General features: G+C 38.6%; 1 protein-coding gene across 1 annotated transcript; it reads right to left on the bottom strand.

The window, feature by feature from the left end:
* Positions 1 to 776: 776 nt before the first annotated feature.
* FAM237A (family with sequence similarity 237 member A) lies at positions 777 to 4,704 on the bottom strand. Its single transcript, XM_012738867.3, has 2 exons — positions 4,267 to 4,704; positions 777 to 910 (listed from the first exon to the last, which is right to left on the bottom strand). The coding sequence occupies exons 1-2, from the start codon at positions 4,676 to 4,678 to the stop codon at positions 777 to 779; spliced, it is 546 nt and encodes a 181-aa protein (XP_012594321.1). The 5' UTR covers positions 4,679 to 4,704.
* Between the last annotated feature and the right edge of the window lie 17,062 nt (positions 4,705 to 21,766).

Here is a 21,766-nt window from a genome sequence, read left to right as displayed (position 1 = left end):
GGCTTCTTTTCTTATAATGTTCATGTTACTTTTATTTTGCTTTTTAACACAAAGTGTAACCACCTATGGAGTATTTAATCAAATAGCAAATATGCTAATTGGGAAATAATTTATACCTATTTATATTTCCACTATTTTATTACAGGTTGGACATCATTAGTAGCAACATTAAATATTGAAATAAAGAGACTTCAATAACATTACCTGGGGTCTGGAGCTTTTATTAATTTTGTTTCCATTAGAATTATGCTTTGTTTGCCAGTATTTTGTTTTATTTATTTATTTGCTTCATTCAGCATTCAAAAATATTCTCCCAAACAAGATTCAGGTATCACAGACTTATCAGTAGCTGTTAATTAATTAATACAATCCCTTATGTGCCTGTGAATAAGCAGTCCAGTGGTTAATAGCTTGGAAGTCATGCAGTGTATTCAAGTTAAATGTATGGTACTCTAGTTCATTAACAATGTCAAGCATCCCCCCCCCCAAATTGTTAAATGAATAAAAACAATCTGAGTCTCCCCAAGTCATCTTTGGAATTATTTAATTCTTTTAGACTGTGAGATGGTCTGGCAGGAATGTCATCATTGAAAAAACATGCTAGCAGCCTAAAAGAACGAAGCTGTAAATAAGCACATGGAAAGAACTTGGCTTAATGTTTATCTCTGGACATTCCCACTATTTAAATAAATGAATACTCAATACTTAAGAAAAATTGTATTTTTATATATACTTTCTTTTAAAATTCCAAGGCATGAGTTAGCTCTGGGGTTAGGTTATTTTCTCTTTGTTCCCAGGTTCACTTTTCCAATGAATCTAGACCCACTCCTGCGCACATGCATATTTATCAAATCTTCAATCAACTCTTTCTTCTTTAGGAAAGGAGTTCTTAGGAGCTGAGAATATAGACCTGAAAGTAGAGAAAAAGAACTTCATAAGGTTACCAAATTATTTTCAAGTTAATTAAATATCAATAAATTATTTTTAGAAAGAATGTATGATGTTTCTACCACTCTAATTTTACATAAATTTATTGAAGGGTATATTTGTAAATTTTTATTTATGAAAAGTTTTATGTCTATGTAGTTTAGTTAGACAATCTAAATCAAACAAGTAATAATAATTACATTTTCTTGTCAATTAATATGCATTAAAATATATGATTAAAAAAGTAAAAATGGTCACTATATAATTTTAATATAGAACTATAAGGAAAAAATTTTAACTACCCATAATATAATCTTCCAGAGATAACCATGGTTTTGTGCATACACACTTTATACCATAATTTATTTAACCATTACTTCATTGTGGAACATTTAGATTATTTCCAGATTTTCTGTTGCTATAAATAATATTGTAATGAATAGCCTGGTACTATATCATCAGCTGCATCTCTGAGTGTTTCTCAGAATAGATTTCTAGATGGGTAATTTTTGAGTATGTGGCTTAGGAAATTTCTTGGAATGGGTAAAGTAGAAAACAAGCATTTGTGAATCTAATTATTTATGTTTCTGAAGCATTGTTTTCTCTCTTGTGTTTAGTGTTCAAAAAGTAAGCGCTATGAACATTTGCCAGGTAGTGAGACAGCAACTGCAAATACTATCAAATTATAAATCTAAATTTAAATTATCTTATCATACAAGAAAAGAAAGACACAATTTTTCTAGAACATACAAACTGCCAGTCCCAGGAAGACAGGTTTTTCTGTCCCTCTCAGTCTTTTCTCATAATGATATCTCTAGCCCTCTCCTTTCTAAGCCTCCTGTTTCTGCTCATTATTGCTATAAACAGCCATAGTGTCCATGTTATCACCCAACTCCGTCAACTGTCCTTGGGGTGAAGCTCTTCCAGGTTCTTCCCATAGTTAAATAAGTGGTTTTTATAGCATCACAGAACATTAGAACAGAGAACATGAAGAGACTTTATGGGTCATCTACTTCTTTCCATAGGCTTCTTTTTCAGATGAAGAAACTGAGGGTTAAATAAGATAATTAACTCCCTCAAGGTGACATAGCTGTTTGACATCTTTTGTTTCATATTTGTTGACCCAATATTAACAATATGATATATTAACGTACAAAGCTATATAGTTTTATTCGTTTCACAAAGCATAATGCAAAGTAAGTTTTTGCAAGTCCATCTAAACTATTTGATTTGAGGACATCAAAATAACAAGAACATTTGGCATATTATGTAGACACTTATTTTAGTTCTTCTTCTCTTTTGCCCTGATGATGTGATTTCACTGAGAACTATAGCAGGACAAACACCTCTTCACCTTCACTCCCATCCCAACCTGACAACGTATTATCCCCTAGGGACAAAAGAAAAAAATTATTGCAGGATCCATGCGGGTACATCCAGAGCCCAGTGGAGCCACTAGAGATTTAATCAAGCCTCTTGAGATGAAACCTCAATGTTCCTGCAACTATTTAACTTCTCAACATGGTATCTCCTTGACCCAAGGCCCTCTTTGACTGTGACTATACAAACCAGATAGAAAGTCTTGTTTCCTGATCCACAAATAATTGTTTCTGTCAAACATTAAAATAACTTCAATGAAGTGAAACGCTCACTTCTGCCACTTGGCTACTTGCATAGTAACTCTCCCTAAAGTTTGCAAACCAGCTGAGTCAATAATAACTCTGTAGCAAAATGGAGGAAGGAGCTTCCAAAGATAAAACTGTCTTGGAGAAATATTTTTAAATACATATACATAATTAATATATATTTAACATTTTAATGTTCAGCTGAATACAAATAATATTATGTTCATTTGTTCTGTAGACTTTTTTTGAGTTATTCAAAGTGAGTGCAAGATAGAAAAAAATGTTGATGATAATTTGAGTAAGATAGCTAAATATGATAAGAATGGAAGAGGCTCTACAGACTACTCTTAGTAGTACAGAAGAAGAAAATATATGGTCCTTACTGGTGTGGATGCCTAGGAAGCTACTGTTCAAAATATCTTTAAAATATTGGTAACCAACATTTGGTTGGTTACATTGGTAACCAATTTTTGTCTTTCTACTTTAGTAGCAAAGCTGCCCAAAGAATATTTTTTCCAAAAAAGGAAATTGGTTTAAGTTACAATAACATTTACCAAAATAATAAACTTATCTATAAATAATAGCAGTGAATTATCAGCAAGTAAATCATAAGAATTTTTAGATCCTGAAGTTAAAGCAAACTAGACATATAAAAGCTCTACAATATCTTAGGAAAGGGTAGCACTAGAACTATTACTATTAGTTGCTGTTTTAATACAGAGGTTGTAGGAATTTGTAACAATTCTCACAATAAAATGTACAAATGTGAAAATTAGTTATTCCTCAGTTTTCCACTGATGGGTAAATAATACTAAAGAGCTAGTGCCACCCAAACAGCCCTTGCTACAAGGTTTTGGGAAACTTATTGGTTGAAATGACACAAGAAGGCACAAATGACACCAAAAAAAGAATATGAATAGGGTTCAGACTTCTCCCTGCTTACTCAAAGGGGCTTACTCACCTTCATTCTAATTCTATAAGGGATTCTTTTTCTATGCCCTCAAAGAAGACTACAATTGAATATAGTGTTTACTTCCATAAAAATCTCCAAATTTGTAGCAAGTTCCAATTTACTAGACATTAATTACTCAGCTTTCTGGGGTTAATTACTCATTTGAGAATCATTTAAAAAACAATAAGAAGTGAATCTGCATTCCAGCTGACTTGTTTTACTCTTTACTTCATCAACTAAGTACCTCTCAAAGAGTCTCTCCATTTCTCCATTTACATGAAAGCAATGTTTGTTTGTTTGTTTCAATTTAAAAGGGACAAGAGTTTATGTATTGCAAATGTTCCCCAGGCTTATATTCAAGTCTTCCCAATTCCACAGCAAGCAAACATCAGGTTATTTTTACCAATGTTCAAGCCAATAGTAAAAAAAAAAATGTTGATCTTGGGGTATCCCCTTACACTTTTATATTGTATTTTGGGAATCATGCTTTTCCTTACTTGTCTTTTTGAATCTTCTTTGCTGCTGTTCGCATAAAGTATGAGGATGAGGACAATATGTTGTTATAAACAACTATTATGAAATACAAAGGAAGTGCTATCTTCCTATCACTGGTGTATGTTCTTGAGGTTCATCCCCTGAGAAGAATTCCCTCAATTCCCTTGCAAGTGGATTCCCCTAAAGCCAGTTCCCTCTTGCTCATAATTCAGCACATATCATACTTGATTGATCCTTTCAAAAGACATGGGAGGTGGGGATAACTACCTTGTTTACTTCCTGTGTTCTGTGGCTGTACTGCCGAGATTTTCTCTTCCTCTGCAGCCAATTGCCTTCTTCCTAAACCATGGTTCCTGGAGAGAACACAGTCCACATAGATGTCCCAGAAGAGTTGGGACAAATCCCAAAACAGTGCCCCATGCTTCAAGTTCTCAGATGACTTCAGGTAGATCATAAAATCCCAGAAGCCTAAAACAGTGTTGGAAATGCGAGGCTTCCACATTTCCAGGAGAAGCATTGAAGACGATTCCCAGCACTGAGGATCAGCTTGGTTAAGAGCCAGCAGGTCTGTCTGGCTATGACAGAAGAAAGGAGACACACAGCACATTCCCACAATGAGCAGAGAACAGGTGAGGCTCAAGGAGCGGTGGATCCCTCCTCTGTTCCCAGGATTGGCCATGGCCCTGAAACTGCACAGGATGAAAATATTTCATATTAGTCCCTGCTTATGCTCCATTCAATAGAGAAAATAAGTATGCCCTTAAGAACCTTATTTTCAGCAAAGGAAACACACCATGTTTACTAGGTAGAGAAAGTCTTAGCCTAGCTCCCATATCACAAGCCCCATTCTATCTAAAATGACTCATGGCCAGGACAGGCAGTGGGTGTAAAACCAAGATATTTAGGCTGAGAAATATTTGCTCCTCAGAAGTGTTCCTTTGTAAGATGAATAACTGAACATGTTTCTCTCTGGTATAAAAGAATATAGTTTTAAAAAGTATTAAGTAAATACTTAAAATCTTGCTACATGGCTTTAATTATTCTATAACATCTTAATTACTCCTAGCTAGCCAGCCTAATCTAGGACTCTTATGCAATTAATACTTTGAATATATTTTACTTTTGAATGCATTCCTATTAACAGTGACTTTTAATTTTTTAAAAAGGATATAACAATTATAAAATGTTATAACAAAAATAAACACAACATAGTGTGCTAAAAGTATGGATGAATATATGTGGGAACAATGGGGCATATGTTCAACCCATTAGAGTAGAATCAATAGATGTTTTACAAAGATCTAAATGTTCTGCAATTCTGATATAACTTTCATAAAGATGATTTTTTTCCTAATTTATCTCTTCTTGCTATGAATCTCAAGGATTTTTAAAAAAATTATCTGTCTCTTATTCAACTTTTCTGGCCCTCAATGACTGTTGCAATAAAAGCAAGGCATCCACACACTGCCTTGAAATTATTCTTATGTTATCACTTTAGACAAGTGCAATAAGAAATGATGCCCTTAAAATCGTAAACTAAATTTTCTTTTTTTCTCAGAAAAAAATCTTATCTGACTCCTAACAGACTATACAAAGTGTATATCACACTTAAACAACTCTAACAGGAGAGGCACATACAGCTCACTTTCAGTTTTATCTTATGTTTCCAAACCTCTTAGATGTTAGTATCACAAAGGCAAGCAGGGTACAGCTCATGGAAATGCTCCTATATTGAAACACTTAATGATAACATCATAAGATGGAATCTTTCTCTTCTGCACAGCAGCAGAATAAATAAATATTTCAGAAACTGTCTTTGAACATGCATGTTCCCATTTTGAAGGGACATGTTCGAGATACAAGGTTATTCAAAAAGTATTTCCTTTATCTTTCATATTATTTGTACACTATCTCTACTCGAACAAACTCATATTTATTGTGTCCTTCTCTGAACTAAAATGCCGACGTTGTTTCTCCTTGAGGGATAAATCTAAGCTATTTGTGCTAAGTTTTTAGCGGGCGGGGTGCTGTCCGCGGTGCTGAAGTTGCAGTTGTCCGGGACTCCCTGTCTGCTCACGCCACAGCGCTCATGTTGGCTCCTGTAGGTCCCCTTCTTTCAAGACAAGGCTTCTCCGAGCCTGGAGGGGTGTTTCTCTAAGTTCCTGAACCCAGGGGTCCTCCCTGTGCTCCGCTCCCAGCCCTGCGCTGTGCTTGGCACGTCTCGGCCCCGCACCTGCTTCGGCTACCTCAGCCTCCTCAGGGCGGAGCTGCGGGAGACCTTCTCCGTCCTTGGGGCCACACTCACCTCCTTACCCCGCGGCTCTGCTCGCAGGTCGCAGGAGGGCGTCGCTCCGCACTCACCTGCCAGGCCCCCTCAGGATTCCCTCGAATGTCTGGACAGGGTTCCCTCGAGTGCGCGGAGAGCAAATGCTCAGGCAGCTCCCGGAGCGAGTGACTGTCCCCAGCTTCCGCGTCCTGAAGGCTACCGTGCCTCTTCTTAAGCAGTGGGAGTGCTCGGCGCCTCTCCAAGTCTACGTCAAAGCGCCTGGGAACTGCCGCCACCTCTCGCCTCCAAGTCCATCTCCCGCACCCTCCTCTTCTCTCCCTCCCCTGAGGATTTCGCTTCAGGAAAAGCAGGCTTGGCGGCACACACCCTCACTGACCCTGCCCCACACCCACCCTGCACCTGGCGGAATTGAGCCTCTGTGCGGTTCGGCTTCCCGGTCCTGCCCCGGGAGGCGCACCCGCGCGGGCGGGAACTGGAAAGTTGGGGCCCAGCTCCGCGCCAGTCTAGGGGAGAGTGTGGGTCCCAGACGAGGAGCTCTTCACGCGGCCCTCGTCTGAAAATAAAGGGGTATGGGGAAAGACCCTGGACTCCTAGGGTCGGAGAAGGGACATAGGCACCCTCCCTGAGGTCAGCCAGGGCTTGGAGGACGTAAGGTGCCTGCCCGAGACATTCCCGGGGTGAATTTCTCCTGCCTGCCTGTGGCCCTGAGCTGAAAGGAGAAAAACACCCCGAGGGTAGAGATGTGGACAGGGACTTGGCGCTGCTGGAGGTCCCCCTGACTGGGGCCAGGAAACCCCATTATCTCCAGGCTCTGGCCTGGGTCACGTCGGGAGCTTCAGTTGTTGCTGGTCTCACTTTCACTAGCCTGCGGAGCCAAGTTTCGCAGCGGGGGCTCTGCTTTCTAAGAAGGGGAAGCGTGCGGGATTCCCTTTGGTTCTGGCCCCACAACTAGTTAATATCTTAGTCCCAGGTTACAGCTCTGCCGCTGCTCTGGAGCTCTGCTGAGCATTAGCACCCACCTTAACTGAAACACGCGCAACCAAGGGGCCTGAGGCAAAGTCCTCCCTTTACAAGTTTTGTTTCCGGGTTTTGCCCCTTGCCTCAAAATCCCCTCAGCGTCCTGAAAACCACTTGTAGTTCCCATTAACTGAAGGCTGTTGTGTCAGCTCAATAGTATCCATGGTTACCTTCCAGAGGGGCACAGGGCTTTACAGCAGGGTTTACTGAAACCACAGAGAACTGGCCCCCTCCCCAAGGGATAGGAACAAGGAGCTGTGGGGGAGTCCTGAGGGGCTCTGAGCTGTTCCTCCTGCTGGGTGTACTTCAGTTTCTCCATCTGTGAATTGGGCACACTAATACCTGCTTTGATTTACCTGATAAGGATGCTGGGAAAGATCAAGGGTGAAGTCTGGGACCTGCTGCCTGAACTGCAACGAGCTCAGGGCCTTTTGGAGAAGGTTCTCAGAGAAACAGGGCATCTCAGCACAGTGTGTGAGCACAGGGATAGAGATTAGTAAAGGACCCTCCGGAGAGAAAATGGCTAGAGGGAGCGGAGAAAGCATCATGGAAGTGACTGGTGAATGTCTCAAGGAAGGCGTTTTATAGGTGTTTTGGAGCCAAAAGGTGGGGAGGAGTGTCTAGGGGGAGAGGCCAGCAGCAGCAAAGGCATGGGGGAGGACTCACAGCAGCAGTTCTGTGCTTCTGGGGAGCAAAGTCAAGAGCAGGAGTGTAGAGAGGGAAGGCAGAACAGAAGTAAGGATGTGGAGATTGAATTCTGGTTTGGAACATGTTGGTAGTTGCATTATTCCTGAAAACATTAATATATCAATATCAGTTGCCTACTTTATTTTCAAGTGCTTTTGTGTTAGGCACTATTTTACATGCTGTGTATACAGAAGGAACAAAACAAAGTCCCTGCAGTCATGGAGCTTACATTCTAGTTGAGTGAAACAGAAAAAAAGAAAATTTATATTTATATTTTTAAATTATATCTATAGACATATATAACTGTATATGTATACATACACACATATACATAAGGATTCATGTTTCTGGTTTCTATGTTGAGTGGGGAGTTTACAGCTCTGTTCCAAAAACAAACACATAAGTCACTAATTAAATAAGCAAACAATTCCACCCATGAGTCAATAATGAGTCTATCTATCATTCCAAAGCCCAAGGAAAAAAATATATGTAACGTGTCAGATGTAATTTACAAAAAGGACCATCAAGAAAAAGTAAAGCAGGATTAGGAAAGGGTGGTAGAAAAGAGCTATTTTATTTAAAATACTGAGAAGCTCTTCCTGATGAGAAGATATTTGAATAAAGACCTAATAAAGTGAAAGAGTGAGTTATGCATAGTTTAAGAATGCTCCAGGTAGGGAGTGGGAAAAGCAAATACAATGGCTTTGGAACCAGGGTGTTGTGAGAAGAGTGTTTTCAAGGTATAGTGGCAGGACATGTGGTCAGAAAGGCGGTCAGAAATCCATTTGTGTTGCCCAGTAGAGAACAGAGTTGTGGAGAATAAGAGTTGAGGAAATAGTCCAGTTAGGAGCCGTTGCAATCATCCAGGCAAGATAAGGTGGCAGAATAGATAAGGGTGGTGGCAGTGGAGGTTATGAAAATGATCAAATATATTTTGATAGTAGAAATGACAAGGCATATTAATGGACTTGATATAGAGTAGGAGAGAAATTGAAGATGATTTCAGGTTTGGGGGAATAAGAAATTGGAAGGTAGGACTTATCATCAACTGGAAGAGAAATGATTTAAGGAATAGGTTTAGGAAGGTGGAATCGAGAATCTGGTTTTGAACAAGTTAGGCATGACACGACTGGCATCCCAATGGAGACACTGCATAAGTAGGGAAGAAGTGGGACCTGGAGACAAACATTTGGGATACTGTGCTCAGGAAAGAAGTCCAGATTTGGGGTTTTGTAAGCCTGTAGGCAATAGTTTAAATCATCAGACAGAAGTGTGGAAAGTGAGTACAATTGTAGCCAGAGGAAAGAATCTGAGAAATGGCATCTGCCTTAAAGTGATTAAGAAACAGACACATAAATCAGGGGTGTGATGCATTGGAAGCCAATGAGATAAGAGTTTCTCACAAATAAGGTAGAAATCCACTACATCACACGAATTCAGTGGGAGGGTGTCAATAAAATGAAAACAAAGAATTTTCCATTGGCTCTAATAGGAAATCACTGATGAACTTATTGAGGGCGATTTCGACTGAGTGTTCAGGGAGGAGAAGTTGTGGTAGGCTAAAGGAGATATGGAAAGACAGGAAATGAAGACAGTGCCTGTGGATCACTCTCTATGAAGTTTGAATAATAATAAGAAAGATTGGAATGAAAGGCTAGGAGTTGGGTCTTGATCACGTTTACAGGCTGAGAGAGAGAGAGAAACCAAAAGGGAGGAAGGAATTGAAGATCAAGAGAGAAGGAAGACTAGTAATCTCAGAGAAAACAACAAGCAGTGGGGGTAAGAGGATAAGGAAGGGGCAGCATCTGACAGAAAGGAGAGAGCTGGCCCTCTGAAATGGAGGGACAAAGGGAGGCTCACTGGGAATATGGATATGTCTGCAGGCAGTATGGTGAGTAGGAGAGAGACAGCAACTGATGGTCTCATTTTCTCAATGATGTAAGATGCATAGTCATCCACAAAAAGTGAATGAGGGTGGTGTTAGTAGGAAGCTTAAGGAGAGTAGAAAAGCCCTGGAATAATTATTGAAGGAAAGAAGAAAAGAGAGAGGAAAAAAGAAAATGGAGAAAGGAGACAGACTGAAGAACAGGACTAAAAGCCCACGTAAAGTTTGAGCCCATGATTTTGTGATAAACCATTGTGAATGCTTGTATGGTTTCGATGAGGCGAATAGCATAATGATGAAGACTATTATGCTCTGCACCCCTACTGCCTAGGTTTGCACCATGTATCCCTCACTTGTCATATGTCACTGATTCTTAGATTCACTTTTTTATACATTTAACACCACTGGAATCAGGATGTATCTGTTAACTGATGGCAACTTGCAATGGTAGCATTTTCTTTTAATTTTTTAAAAATAATGGGATATCTACAATTGATGGCATATTTGACTTGATGTCATTCCTTGGAAAAGTTACTTAACTTTGTAGAACAGATTTCTTACCTCTAAAATGGACAAAAATCCCCCTCATGGTTAGTGAGAATAAAATGAGATCACACATGGAAAACACTTAATAATAGAATGATACTACATGTAGTAAGACTTGACAGATCTTATTTTTTTCCTCCTGCAGTTCTCATTGACTGAGTGTAAAAGAGAAGAATGATCACAATTTACCAACTTGCACTTGAAAATTAAGTAGTCATCTTATTGAATTTATTAATTTCGAGAAAAATCCTAACCACTACATAGTCTGTTGTAACATATATTTATATTCATTGGTATTCAGGGCAATTTAGAGAGATTCTTGGGAAGGGGAATGTATGTTTTTAATCTTGAATTTCACCATTAGCTTGATAATTGCAAGAGAAATATAACATATCAACATATCGATTCTTGCATTTAGATACAAAAGAAAGCTACTACCAATCCATTTGATTAAAACCCTTTATACTCTGTTGAGCACATAAGGATGCTTAGCTTGATATCTTATCCTTATGGTTTCATTTTCACAGGTTAGAGTCTAACAAATGACTAACATTTGTCAGCACCTACATTTTATGAAACATTATTTTCATATACATGGTTTCAGATGATCCTAAGGAAAACACCATTTTTATCCTCCACTTTCTCTCATTTTGCTATTAGGTTAAGGGATTTCTGTGGGATCACTTAGCTGATTAAGAGTTAGAGCATGGTCTTGTTTCCAAAACTTTGCTTTATTCCCTGCCATTTATCTGTCCTAAATAGTGTGCACATACCAATACTTGAAATATCTGTCAGTCTTTATTCTCTTCACTGTATAGTCTATCCTAATCCTCCACTTGCCAACAGTACCAACTGGGAGGGAGCCTATGGTGGGTCCAACTTACAGAGAAAATAATTTTAGCAAGTTACATCTGGACTCAGTTCATCACATCATCATTGTGATTTGTTTAAAAAATATTCAGGAAACCAATGGGTCATTTAAAATTACATGATGCTAAATAACTAGTTTAACTGGCATTTGTCATCCAAAGAGTTGTTTCAACTTTATGAGTTGCATCCTAGGGCTAAAGGATGATGAGTTGAGAAGTAAATTGCAATTAGCAGAATGTGCCCCATGGGTAGATTTTTCTGATTTTTGCCACTTGAAGCAATTCTCCAAGACATTAAAAAGGACTTCCGATTAGTTTTAATGAAATTCGAGAGCAGTTATATAGATAGTTTGCATCTTCAGCAGTGCATTAATTTGCAAATGATGGGTACAACCTTTAAGAATAGGGTGCTTCTTTAACATTTAGGATCAGATAGTAAAAATAATTATTTCCCTCTCATTCTTTTGTGCTTTTCCATAATTTGAAGATGGCAATAAACAAGGACAATTTCCTGGAATGCCCATTGGGGTAAGTGGATGAGTCATTCTTTAAGTGTCATCAAATTCATAAGGACAAGTTGCGGTGAAGTAGTCAGATGACATTGGACATTGATTCCAAAATGTGTGGAAAAGGAAAGTTATTCAGGGATACAGGAATATTTCATTCATATTTTTCCTGCTTGTCTGACTGAAGATACTATAGTTGTAATAATAAGTGTAGTGGTGGTTTGTTTGAGGGTATTATCATGATATTAATACTTCCATCCTCTGCCCATTCTTTGCAGTAGGTTACAAAGCCCACAGGTATTCCTATGGCTTTGTTAAAAGTCGGGGTTATCTCTTGGAATTACCCCAGCAAGTTCAAGAGGACCATTGTAGGTACTGACTTTCAAAATTGTCCTATTTTTTGGCCAACTCATTTCCAAAGGATACTAAATGTAAGTGACTTGTTTTCAATTTGGTTTACAATTGAAAATTGTAAATTGTAACAATTGTTACAAAGCAACAATGACAAAAGTCTAAGGTTTTAGAATAGTAAGTTTCTTTTTCCTAAGGCTTCAATAATGATGGAATCTCTACTTAACATATAGGACGAGCAGGAAAATTCACAGGCCAGAAAGCCAGGAGTCCAATGACAATCATGGACTTTTACCAAAAAGAAAACATCTGTGGAAGGACAAAGGAGGATATAGATCTATATGTTGAATGCACAAAACACTTTACAGTATGAGGCAGGCTCCTGGGATGAGGAACTTTTCCTGGACTCTTGTGTGTCTAAAGCAGTTAGGTCTGCTGAGCTCTAGATTCCCATGCAACTCATTCGTCCTTTCACTATTTGCTTACTGTATTCTCACTGTTACACGTGCCTACCTGTCTCTCCTCACCTTCCCACCACCACTCCCACTAGTCTGTGAGCCCCTTGAGAGCAAGAATGATGTTTAAATGCTCTCAGCCTTAGAGCCCAACACACATATAATAGTTTCTTAATCAATGCAGATTGAATTTATTTATGAGAATAATAGCCCCGTTTTGAACCTGAGACTGAAGTAGTGAGTATAATTAATCAACTTTGATGAATTTTCTTTCACATATCTGGACAAGGACTGAAAATGTCAATCAGCCAATTTAGGCTATTTTTCTTCTCCCATTGCCCAATTTTTTAATTATGCTTTTGCTTAATTAGGATGTTTCTCTGATGTTATCATGGACACATCCTCTGAAATGGACATTTTGATTGAAAGACTATGATCTTAAAAATAGATTCCAACTATGAAAGCATAAAATCACTTTTCCCTAAGGAAAAAAAAAAAAAAACATTTCACATCCAGTGACAAGATTTTAAATTTCAGTAACTGGGAAATGAGAAACATTCTAAATCTAGTTTGAGATAATTTTTTTTGTAACATGGTATATCCTCTAGGAAGGCAAGTATCAGAAAATCTGAGTAGAGTAGCTTAAACAAAAAGGGCTTTATTTTTCTTGCCTAATAAGAAGTCTGGAGACATGTGGCTGCTGATGTTGGTTCAGTGTTCCAAGGATACCAGGCCCTATGTTTCTATAATTTTCTTGACCCTCCTTGGACTCACAGGTTGGTTGTCACAGCTTTAAACATCACATCTATTAATACATTCCAGGCAGGGAGCAGGTGGGAGGACTGCTCCAGCCCCGCCACATTGGCCCCTTTTTAAGCAAGAAAGTAAAAGCATTTCATAACCCTTATTAGTGGACTTAGGTTTGAAATTCATGAGCTACAACTAGGTCACATGGTCATTTATAGATGCAAGCAAGTCTGGGAAAAAGAATTCCAGTGAGAGAAGTATAGCACTTTGTCCAGGAAGTTGGGAATGGCTGTTTTTCGGAGCAGTCAGCAAGATTAACCCCACAAGGCAATGTGGGCTGATGAGACACTATGCGTTGAAGAAATTCAAGTTTAACCTTAAATTGGTATAACTCCTTTGCTGCTTATCTTTTAATTCTCTTAGATCTTGACTTCTTATCTTATAAATGGCAGGTTATTTTTATTCATCAAACATTATCTATTTAATAAATAGAAGATTCTGGTAAGAATGCAGTGATGGTTCCATAAACTATTTGGAAATGTATCTAAAAGTCCTTTTTTTTTTTTCTAGGACTCGTCATTTCATCTCTCCTATGCCACAATGCTGCCCTCTGTAAATTCAAAAGGCCCAACAAGGTAATCACAAAATTCTTTCTTACTGTCCCAGTTATTCTATTATTTGGGGCACTAATCCATTAATTAAATAAATGTCTAGAAATCCTGGGGTTAGCAAATTATTGAAATTAAGAATTAAAGTGGTAGGCTGGGCACGGTGGCTCAAGCCTGTAATCCTAGCACTCGGGAGGCTGAGGTGGGCAGATGGCTCAAAGTCAGGAGTTTGAGACCAGCCTGAGCAAGAGCGAGACCCCATCTCTACTAAAAATAGAAAAATATTAGCTGGACAACTAAAAATATATATAGAAAAAAATAGCTGGTCATGGTGGCACATGCCTGTAGTCACAGCTACTCAGGAGGCTGAGGCAGGAGGATCGCTTGAGCCCAGGAGTTTGAGGTTGCTGTGAGCTAGGCTGATGCCATGGCACTCTAGCCCAGGCAATAGAGCCAGACTCTGTCTTAAAAAAAATTATATATAATTATAAAAATGATACATAAAAAATAATTGAAGTGGTAAAATCACTGTAGAAAAGTTAAACATTGATATATCCCATGAGTAAGCAATTGCACTCCTTGATGTAAACACTAGAGAAATTCTTGCATTTGTACGCTAAAAAATATGTACAAGAATGTTCACAGAGAAACTATTCACATAGAAAATACATGGGAACAAGTCAAATTCCCAAAAAGTAGGGAATTAATAAATACATTGTGGTTTGTTTATACAATAGACTACTTCACAGCAGTTAAGATGAATGAAGTACCATGAGTTGGAACACTATAAATGGATTGTAGAAATATAATATTGAGGAGGAAAACACAAATCCCAAAATATTACATACAAAATGTCAATATTTATTTTGTAAAGTTAAAACAACTAAACTTAAACTACACATTTATTATGAATATATATTAAAAAAGGCTGGGCACAGTGGCTCACGCTTGTAATCCCAGGACTTTGGGAGGCTGAGGCAGGAGGATCACTTGAGGCCAGGAGTTGGAGCCTACAGTGATTGCACCGTTGCACTCCAACCTGGGCAACAGGGCAAAACCCTAGCTCTAAAAAAAGAAAGAATATGTAAAAAATATATTAAAAATACATGCATGTTTCCAAAAAGCAGTGAAATGACTATTACCTGAATCAAGGCGGTAATCACATTAGGGGAGACAGGCCATGAATATGATAGAGATGTTTCACTGTTAGCTACTGTCAGTGTTCTAATTATCATGCTAAGTGGTAGATTCATAGATATTTATGATTTTAAATAAATAAATAGTAAGTATATAAATACATATATGCATACAGAAGGCCCATGGACTAATGATAGTTTATATCAAGAACCAAGAATTATGATTAATCCCATTCTGTATACCTAAATTTCAAGTTAAAAAATAGAAGTCCATATCATCTATGGAAGATCTTTATCCTCAGCTAATGTTCTTCATTTCTAATGTAAAACAGATGATGCAAAAATTCATTCACCAAAAATAGTAACATTTTATTGGTTATTCAGGATATCTTCTATTAGAGCACCTTGTCATTTAACTAGTGCTAATAAAACAAGGAGAAAACCAGAAATGTTTCATACACTGTCCTGAACCCTAGTTTCTCTTGGGATGACAATGGTCACTGTTTTCTGTGACCACTAGTCTCACCCCTGTCTTCTTCACTGGAGTGAGGTCAGGACAGTGAGATGAGAAGGTCCATTCATAGCATCTTCCTGAGCAGAAAGAAGAATGCTGAGATGACCAAACACTTGCTACTTCAAAGCACATCCTCTACTGGGTGCCATGAGAGATGATCAAGGTATATTTTAAAACACTGATGAATCCACAATTGGGCACACAGCAGACAAAAATAGGCAAAGAATAAGGTACTGAATGAAATATGATACACACACCCAAACCAACCAATTCATTTGTTCAATATTTTATACACACACACACACACACACACACACACACAATGTGCCACTCACTGTTATGGACATAGGGGGATATATCAATGAGCAAGATAAGCAAAGCCTTTGCTATCATGGAACTTACATTTCACTGGAGAAGGCTAACAATATTTAAGTAAACAAATAAATAAAAAAGAGCAAAAATGAAATGAATGCAATAAAATTATGTATTATGATAGAGATCAAGGAGGAAAACATTGCTTTAAGAGCACAAACAGCTTCAGTCTTTCTAACTTTTTTAGATCTTCAATCTATGCAAGCTTTGAAATTGCATCAATGCTCATTTGAACAAGATCACAACTTCATATGCTTACAAAATTGACTTACATCATTCAAATTCATGTCATGAGGCATACACATCTGAAACCACTGAAACTAACCAGTGTGTATGTGGAAAGCATTCACCGTGCTGTCACTCTGCCATCAGACTCCTGTTTACCATCCTCCTCTTCCTTGAAAACCTTCAGGGAGACAGGTGACCCACCTGTCCTATAACAACCAGCAGCTACTGAAGAAGAGTAAATTTCTTTTAACAGGCCCGTGCTTCTGACATGTCTGAGGGTTATATTCTAAGGGAATTTAAATATACATATAAAGGCACAGATTTTGAGGAAACATATTCAAAGAAATGTATCATATATATTCATAGAAATAATCCCCATCCCATCTAGAGATCCCATATTCAGACTAAGTTTCATACCTGACACACATGTTGGTGCACTCATGCACACACAGCTTTGATTTAATAATCATGTAGAAAACTTCTAGACTCTCTGTGACATCAGAAGGCACCAATTAAATTTAGTGAGACATTTACAATTTCCTTTACCTAAGTTTCATAGACAAGTTTGTGATTTTTTTTCAACTTATAAACCTATTCCAGAGTTACTATCAGAAAATTGACCACTTCTGCTTCAAATATGACACCTGCATTTGATACCCAGCATAACTTCTCATTCCCAGCAGGTAAAACAAACAAACAAACAAACAAAAAACTATTTTGGAACAAGTTTCTAATTCAATACCTCCTCCTCACTAGGTAACAGACACAAGTAGCAGAATTGTCCAAGAGATCTATTATACAACTATCCATTGATCCATTTCAGGACCAGAAAGATTCAAGACAGCAGGTTTGAACTCTGGAATCTCAGATCTGTTCCAGATATTGATGTTTCTGTTCTTGTGCCAGTACCAGGCAGATTTTACTATTATTGCCTTATAGTACAGCTTAAAGTCAGGAAGACTGATCCCTCCCAGTTTGTTTTTCTTACTTAAGATTGCTTTGGCTATGCGTGGTTTTCTCTGGTTCCATACAAAGTGAAGGATTGTTTTTTCTAGATCTGTAAAGAATGCTGGTGGTATTTTGATGGGAATTGCATTGATTCTGTAGATCACCTTAGGTAATATTGACATTTTAACAATATTGATTCTTCCTAGCCATGAGCATGGTAGATTTTTCCATCTGTTTAAATCATCTGCAATTTCTTTTTTTAGTGTTTCATAGTTCTCCTTATATAAATCTTTCATATCTCTCGTTAGATATACTCCTAGATATTTAATTTTCTCTGGTGTTCAAATAATTGTAGTGTTCAACAGGGATCTGAGGGGGGGAGACCCACATCTTAAGGATGTAATGAGCATTGTAGGGGGGAAAGGACTACCTCTATCCGTTTTTAGGGAGAGGCAAAGAAACACACTGTAACCAAAATGTCTAAAAAAAAATTTTTTTTTGTTAATGGGAGGTGAACAGGTGGAAGAGGGGAGAAGGGGAAGGGTACGCACTTTCATGGTGGGTGCAGGGGGCACCACTTGAAGACTGGACACGCTTGAAGCTCTGGCAGAGTGGGGTGGGGAGTGGAGCAAGGGCAAGATATGTAACTCTAACAATATTTCTACCCACAGAATTCGGGAAAAAATTAAAAAAAAAAAAAAGATTCAAGACAGCAACCTATACCAGAAGCATTTGCATTAGACCTTTGATCAAATGCCCAGCAGCATGTGGTGATCTGCTGGTCATGAAGACCTTCCCAGTTGTAAACATTTCAGACAGACATAAAACTCTAGAATAGGGGAGTAAATCAGAACAGCAAACAAAATTAAGTTACAGCCATGCTCATCTGCTAATAGTCTCAAGCCCACTTTCTGTGACCATTTTTGAAAAGTCGTATTTACGGGTATGACCCACCTCATTTCTAAATCACTATAATTTAAACATATTCTGTACAAAGCCATGGTCTCCAGTAGCTTTCCAGATACTATCCTTTTCCCTTTCTCTAAATTGGTTCCCAGGACAAGGGTTAGCCCCAGAGCATATTCTATAGAACAGCCTTTCTCACTTTGAACAGCAGGGGTGGAGGCATTCTCAGGCCCTCATAATACCTGGAGGCAGGGAGAGTCTTATGAGTGGTTGGGATTATTCTTTTAGGGATGTTTCCAGGGTTTAATTTTTCCATAGTGGAAAATTCTACTTGTTTCAGAAACAAGATTTCACCATTATTTTTTGTTATCAAATTTTTTTTTATTTTGCAAATAGTTCAGTTTCAGATATTGATCCCTTTTTGTGTATGGACTTCAAAATTTATCTTTCCCTATAATAAAATTAAATATATAAAAGACTTCCTAACCAAATGAATTGCAAAGCTACTTAGATAACTATCAAAATACTGCAGGTTACTCAGCCAGAGAGATTACCTATGCTACAAAATATTTGTAATATTCCCTAATGTGATATGTGATTTGTGGATATATAAATTGGTTGCATTTCTGAGTAACTGGAAATTGTGCACACATAGTCAAAGGACTTCTTGGAGATATTCATCTGTAATTCATTCATCCGAAAATAGCTAAAGGTTATGGGAAGCTTTAGCTATTAAATGGGAAGCTACTCACTCAGTATATATCCTGAGAACAAAGCAAAAGTGGACTGAATTGACTACATTTTCCTCCTTTCATTTGAGTGTGTGGTCTCATATAAATATTTGAATATAAGACCTTCTAAGATTTTTTCATCTTTAATAAAGGAAAATTATTTCTCATTTTCAACCACAGCAAATTAAATATGGCTCCAGGCCATACACCACCAAGAAAAGAGAGATTATATTAAACAACTTTCTGAGAGCTCAATGAAATACAACTAGAGCCATCTTGGTTACGTGTACCCTTGAGTTTCTACTTGAATTGCCTCCTTTTATTTCTTATGTTTAGCTCACATTTCTAAAAATATTAAACTAAGTGCCTGATGAAATGTCTCAAGCATCTTACCTCTTCTTTGTGCAACACTGAGAATGTAATTTGGAGACTCAAGAACAATGACAACTATCTTTGTCATATGCCATAGTGGTGCTAGCCTTCTGCTCATATGCCATAGTGGCCCAGGAATAATGTTTTTCTGTGATGTTATTGACAAACAACTACTCTGATGATAAATGGAATTTGGCTTCTAATAAGTATAGGAATGTCATTCTCATCTCTTATTCCTGGAATGCTAAAATGCTCGTAATTTCAGCTTCAGCCTTAAGAAAGTGCAATTGTGGTGATAGTAATGGCAGTAAGTGTTTCTTTTTTAAAACAATTATGTTGCTACACAGAGATGATATCAAAAGCTTCTTTAAGTGTGGATATCCCAGTTTCCCTCAAAAAATTTTCAGATAGCCAAGTGAAGGTCACAGGTGATTTGGTCATTGGTTCATATGTTGCCCTTTAGGGAGCACCATTATTGATCCCACATCAGTTGGAATCATGGCTACAGAAGGAGGATCTGACTTATCTTTTCCTCTGTTCTTGGCGCCAGCACAATTCAAGTCTGCTGTCAGTAAACTTTTAGCACACAGCCCCTCTCATGGAAGCAATGGTCTCACTGCATTTATTCCATATTTTTTCCCAATCTCTTCAGCCCCTCCATCCTCCCCCCTCCTTTTCCTTTCTGTGATACCTTCCTCAGAAATTGCCTCTTAAGTTTTACAGTTTAAATTATATTATGGGCGGGGCACAGTGGCTCACGCCTGTAATCCTAGCACTCTGGGAGGCCAAGGCGGGTGGATTGCTAGAGGTCAGGAGTTTGAAACCAGCCTGAGCAAGAGCGAGACCCCGTCTCTACTACAAATAGAAAGAAATTAATTGGCCAACTAATATATATAGAAAAAAAATTTAGCTGGACATGTGGAGCATGCCTGTAGTCCCAGCTACTTGGGAGGCTGAGACAGCAGGATTGCTTGAGCCCAGGAATTTGAGGGTGCTGTGAGCTAGGCTGATACCATGGCACTCACTCTAGCCTGGGCATCAAAGTGAGACTCTGTCTCAAAAAAAAAAAAATTATATTATGGCTTTAATTATTATGTCTTAAAGTATGAGTAAATTTTACTTCCATAGGTGGTTCTCAAGTAACTATATCTATGATGAGTTCCATATCCTCAGTAGCCTGCCAGACATCTTCGCCTGGATTTCCCATGCCCCTCAACTCCACCAGATCCAAAATGGAACACGTCTTTGCTCTCAAAATTAGGATCTCCTCTAGACTGACTCCATTTTCCTGACCACCAGGTGTCCAACTCAACCTTCATTTTTTACTGTTTCCTCTCTCTTGCTTCCCATGCTCAACTGCTCAGTTCTGTTGATTCACTTCTGTGATTTGTTCCTTCGTCTTCATTTTGCATCATCAGAGCCCTGTGTCAGTTGTTCATTATGGTGGATCTATGGTATGGCTGTAGCATTCAAGCTGGTTTGCCCACCCCCTGCCCCTCTTACCCACAGTACATCCTACATTTACAAACAGAAACCTGCTAACTACCACCTGCAGAATCTAGTCCACACCAACAGTTCAGGATCTCTTCAACCTTATCCAAAGCCATGGTTCATTCTCATGTACTTCCTTTCCCTTTTATATACTCTATGCTCTCATAAAAACAAACTGCTTGATGATTGTTCCAAATGGTGTTCCCCAGGAATCAGTCTCTGGGGCAGAGATTAGCAGGCAGGAAGTTGATTAGGGAGTGCTTTTCTACAGCTGTGGAAGGGAGGGAAGGAAGTAGGATTGGGCAGAGGGAGATGAGCTTCCATGCAGGCCCAACACAGGTAGAGCTTTTGGAGCTGGGTTTTCAGAGCTGTCTTGAGTTAGATAAGTGGGCTGGGCCTTGATAGCCACATGTTGACCCCATCATTGGATGCAGTCTACTTTGAGGAAGACAGTTTTCTTGAGCAGACACAAAGTTTGTGTCAAAACCGTCTTGAGAAGACAGTTTTCTTGAGACCTTCCCCAAAAGGGCCAACAGCTGATGCCAGTCTTTCCCTGACACTCCCCCAAAATAGAGAAATAAACACTGTATAACCCCTTTATTCCTCAAAAGCAAATCTGAGCAACACATCATGGCTCTCACTCATTTATCCCCACCCATCTCCACAATCCCCCATGGGCACTTTCTTTAAGCTCAGTGGTGGGCTGATAGGTCTCAGTGCCCATTTCTAACCTTCTTTCTGTAGCATCACCACTCCCTTCAATTACATTCTTTGCAATGAGGTGTGCAATGCAGTGTGACTAAGACTAATCAATGCATGTGATAAAAAGTGATATACACAACTGGCAGATTGGTATCTAGAGGAACTGATAGGCCTTCCATGTCTCCTCCTTTTCCCCCTGCTTTTTGGAAGTCAGTGTCGTGGGAGCTGGAACAGCTCATTTGCTCCATTAGATGGAAGCTGGTGCTAAGAATTTCACAGCAAAAACATGGCAGGTGTGTGGAGCCATCATACTAGCTCTGGGCTGCTCATGCCAGGAAGGAAAACTTAGATCTTGTTTAAGCCACTGGTATTTTTGGTCATTATTATTTCAGCTTAACTTACATAGCCT

The sequence above is a fragment of the Microcebus murinus genome, chromosome 8 (assembly GCF_040939455.1).
Source record: "Microcebus murinus isolate Inina chromosome 8, M.murinus_Inina_mat1.0, whole genome shotgun sequence".
Lineage (NCBI taxonomy): Eukaryota > Metazoa > Chordata > Mammalia > Primates > Cheirogaleidae > Microcebus > Microcebus murinus.
This window is presented reverse-complemented; position numbering and strand designations above follow the sequence as displayed.

What these genes read in the sequence shown, in the direction of transcription:
- FAM237A (XM_012738867.3), bottom strand. Translation starts at nt 4,678, where the DNA reads ATGGCCAATCCTGGGAACAGAGGAGGGATCCACCGCTCCTTGAGCCTC. An exon ending in GAACACAGGAAGTAAACAAG is followed by an intron (nt 911 to 4,266) that starts GTAGTTATCCCC and finishes CTCTACTTTCAG; the next exon opens with GTCTATATTCTCAGCTCCTA.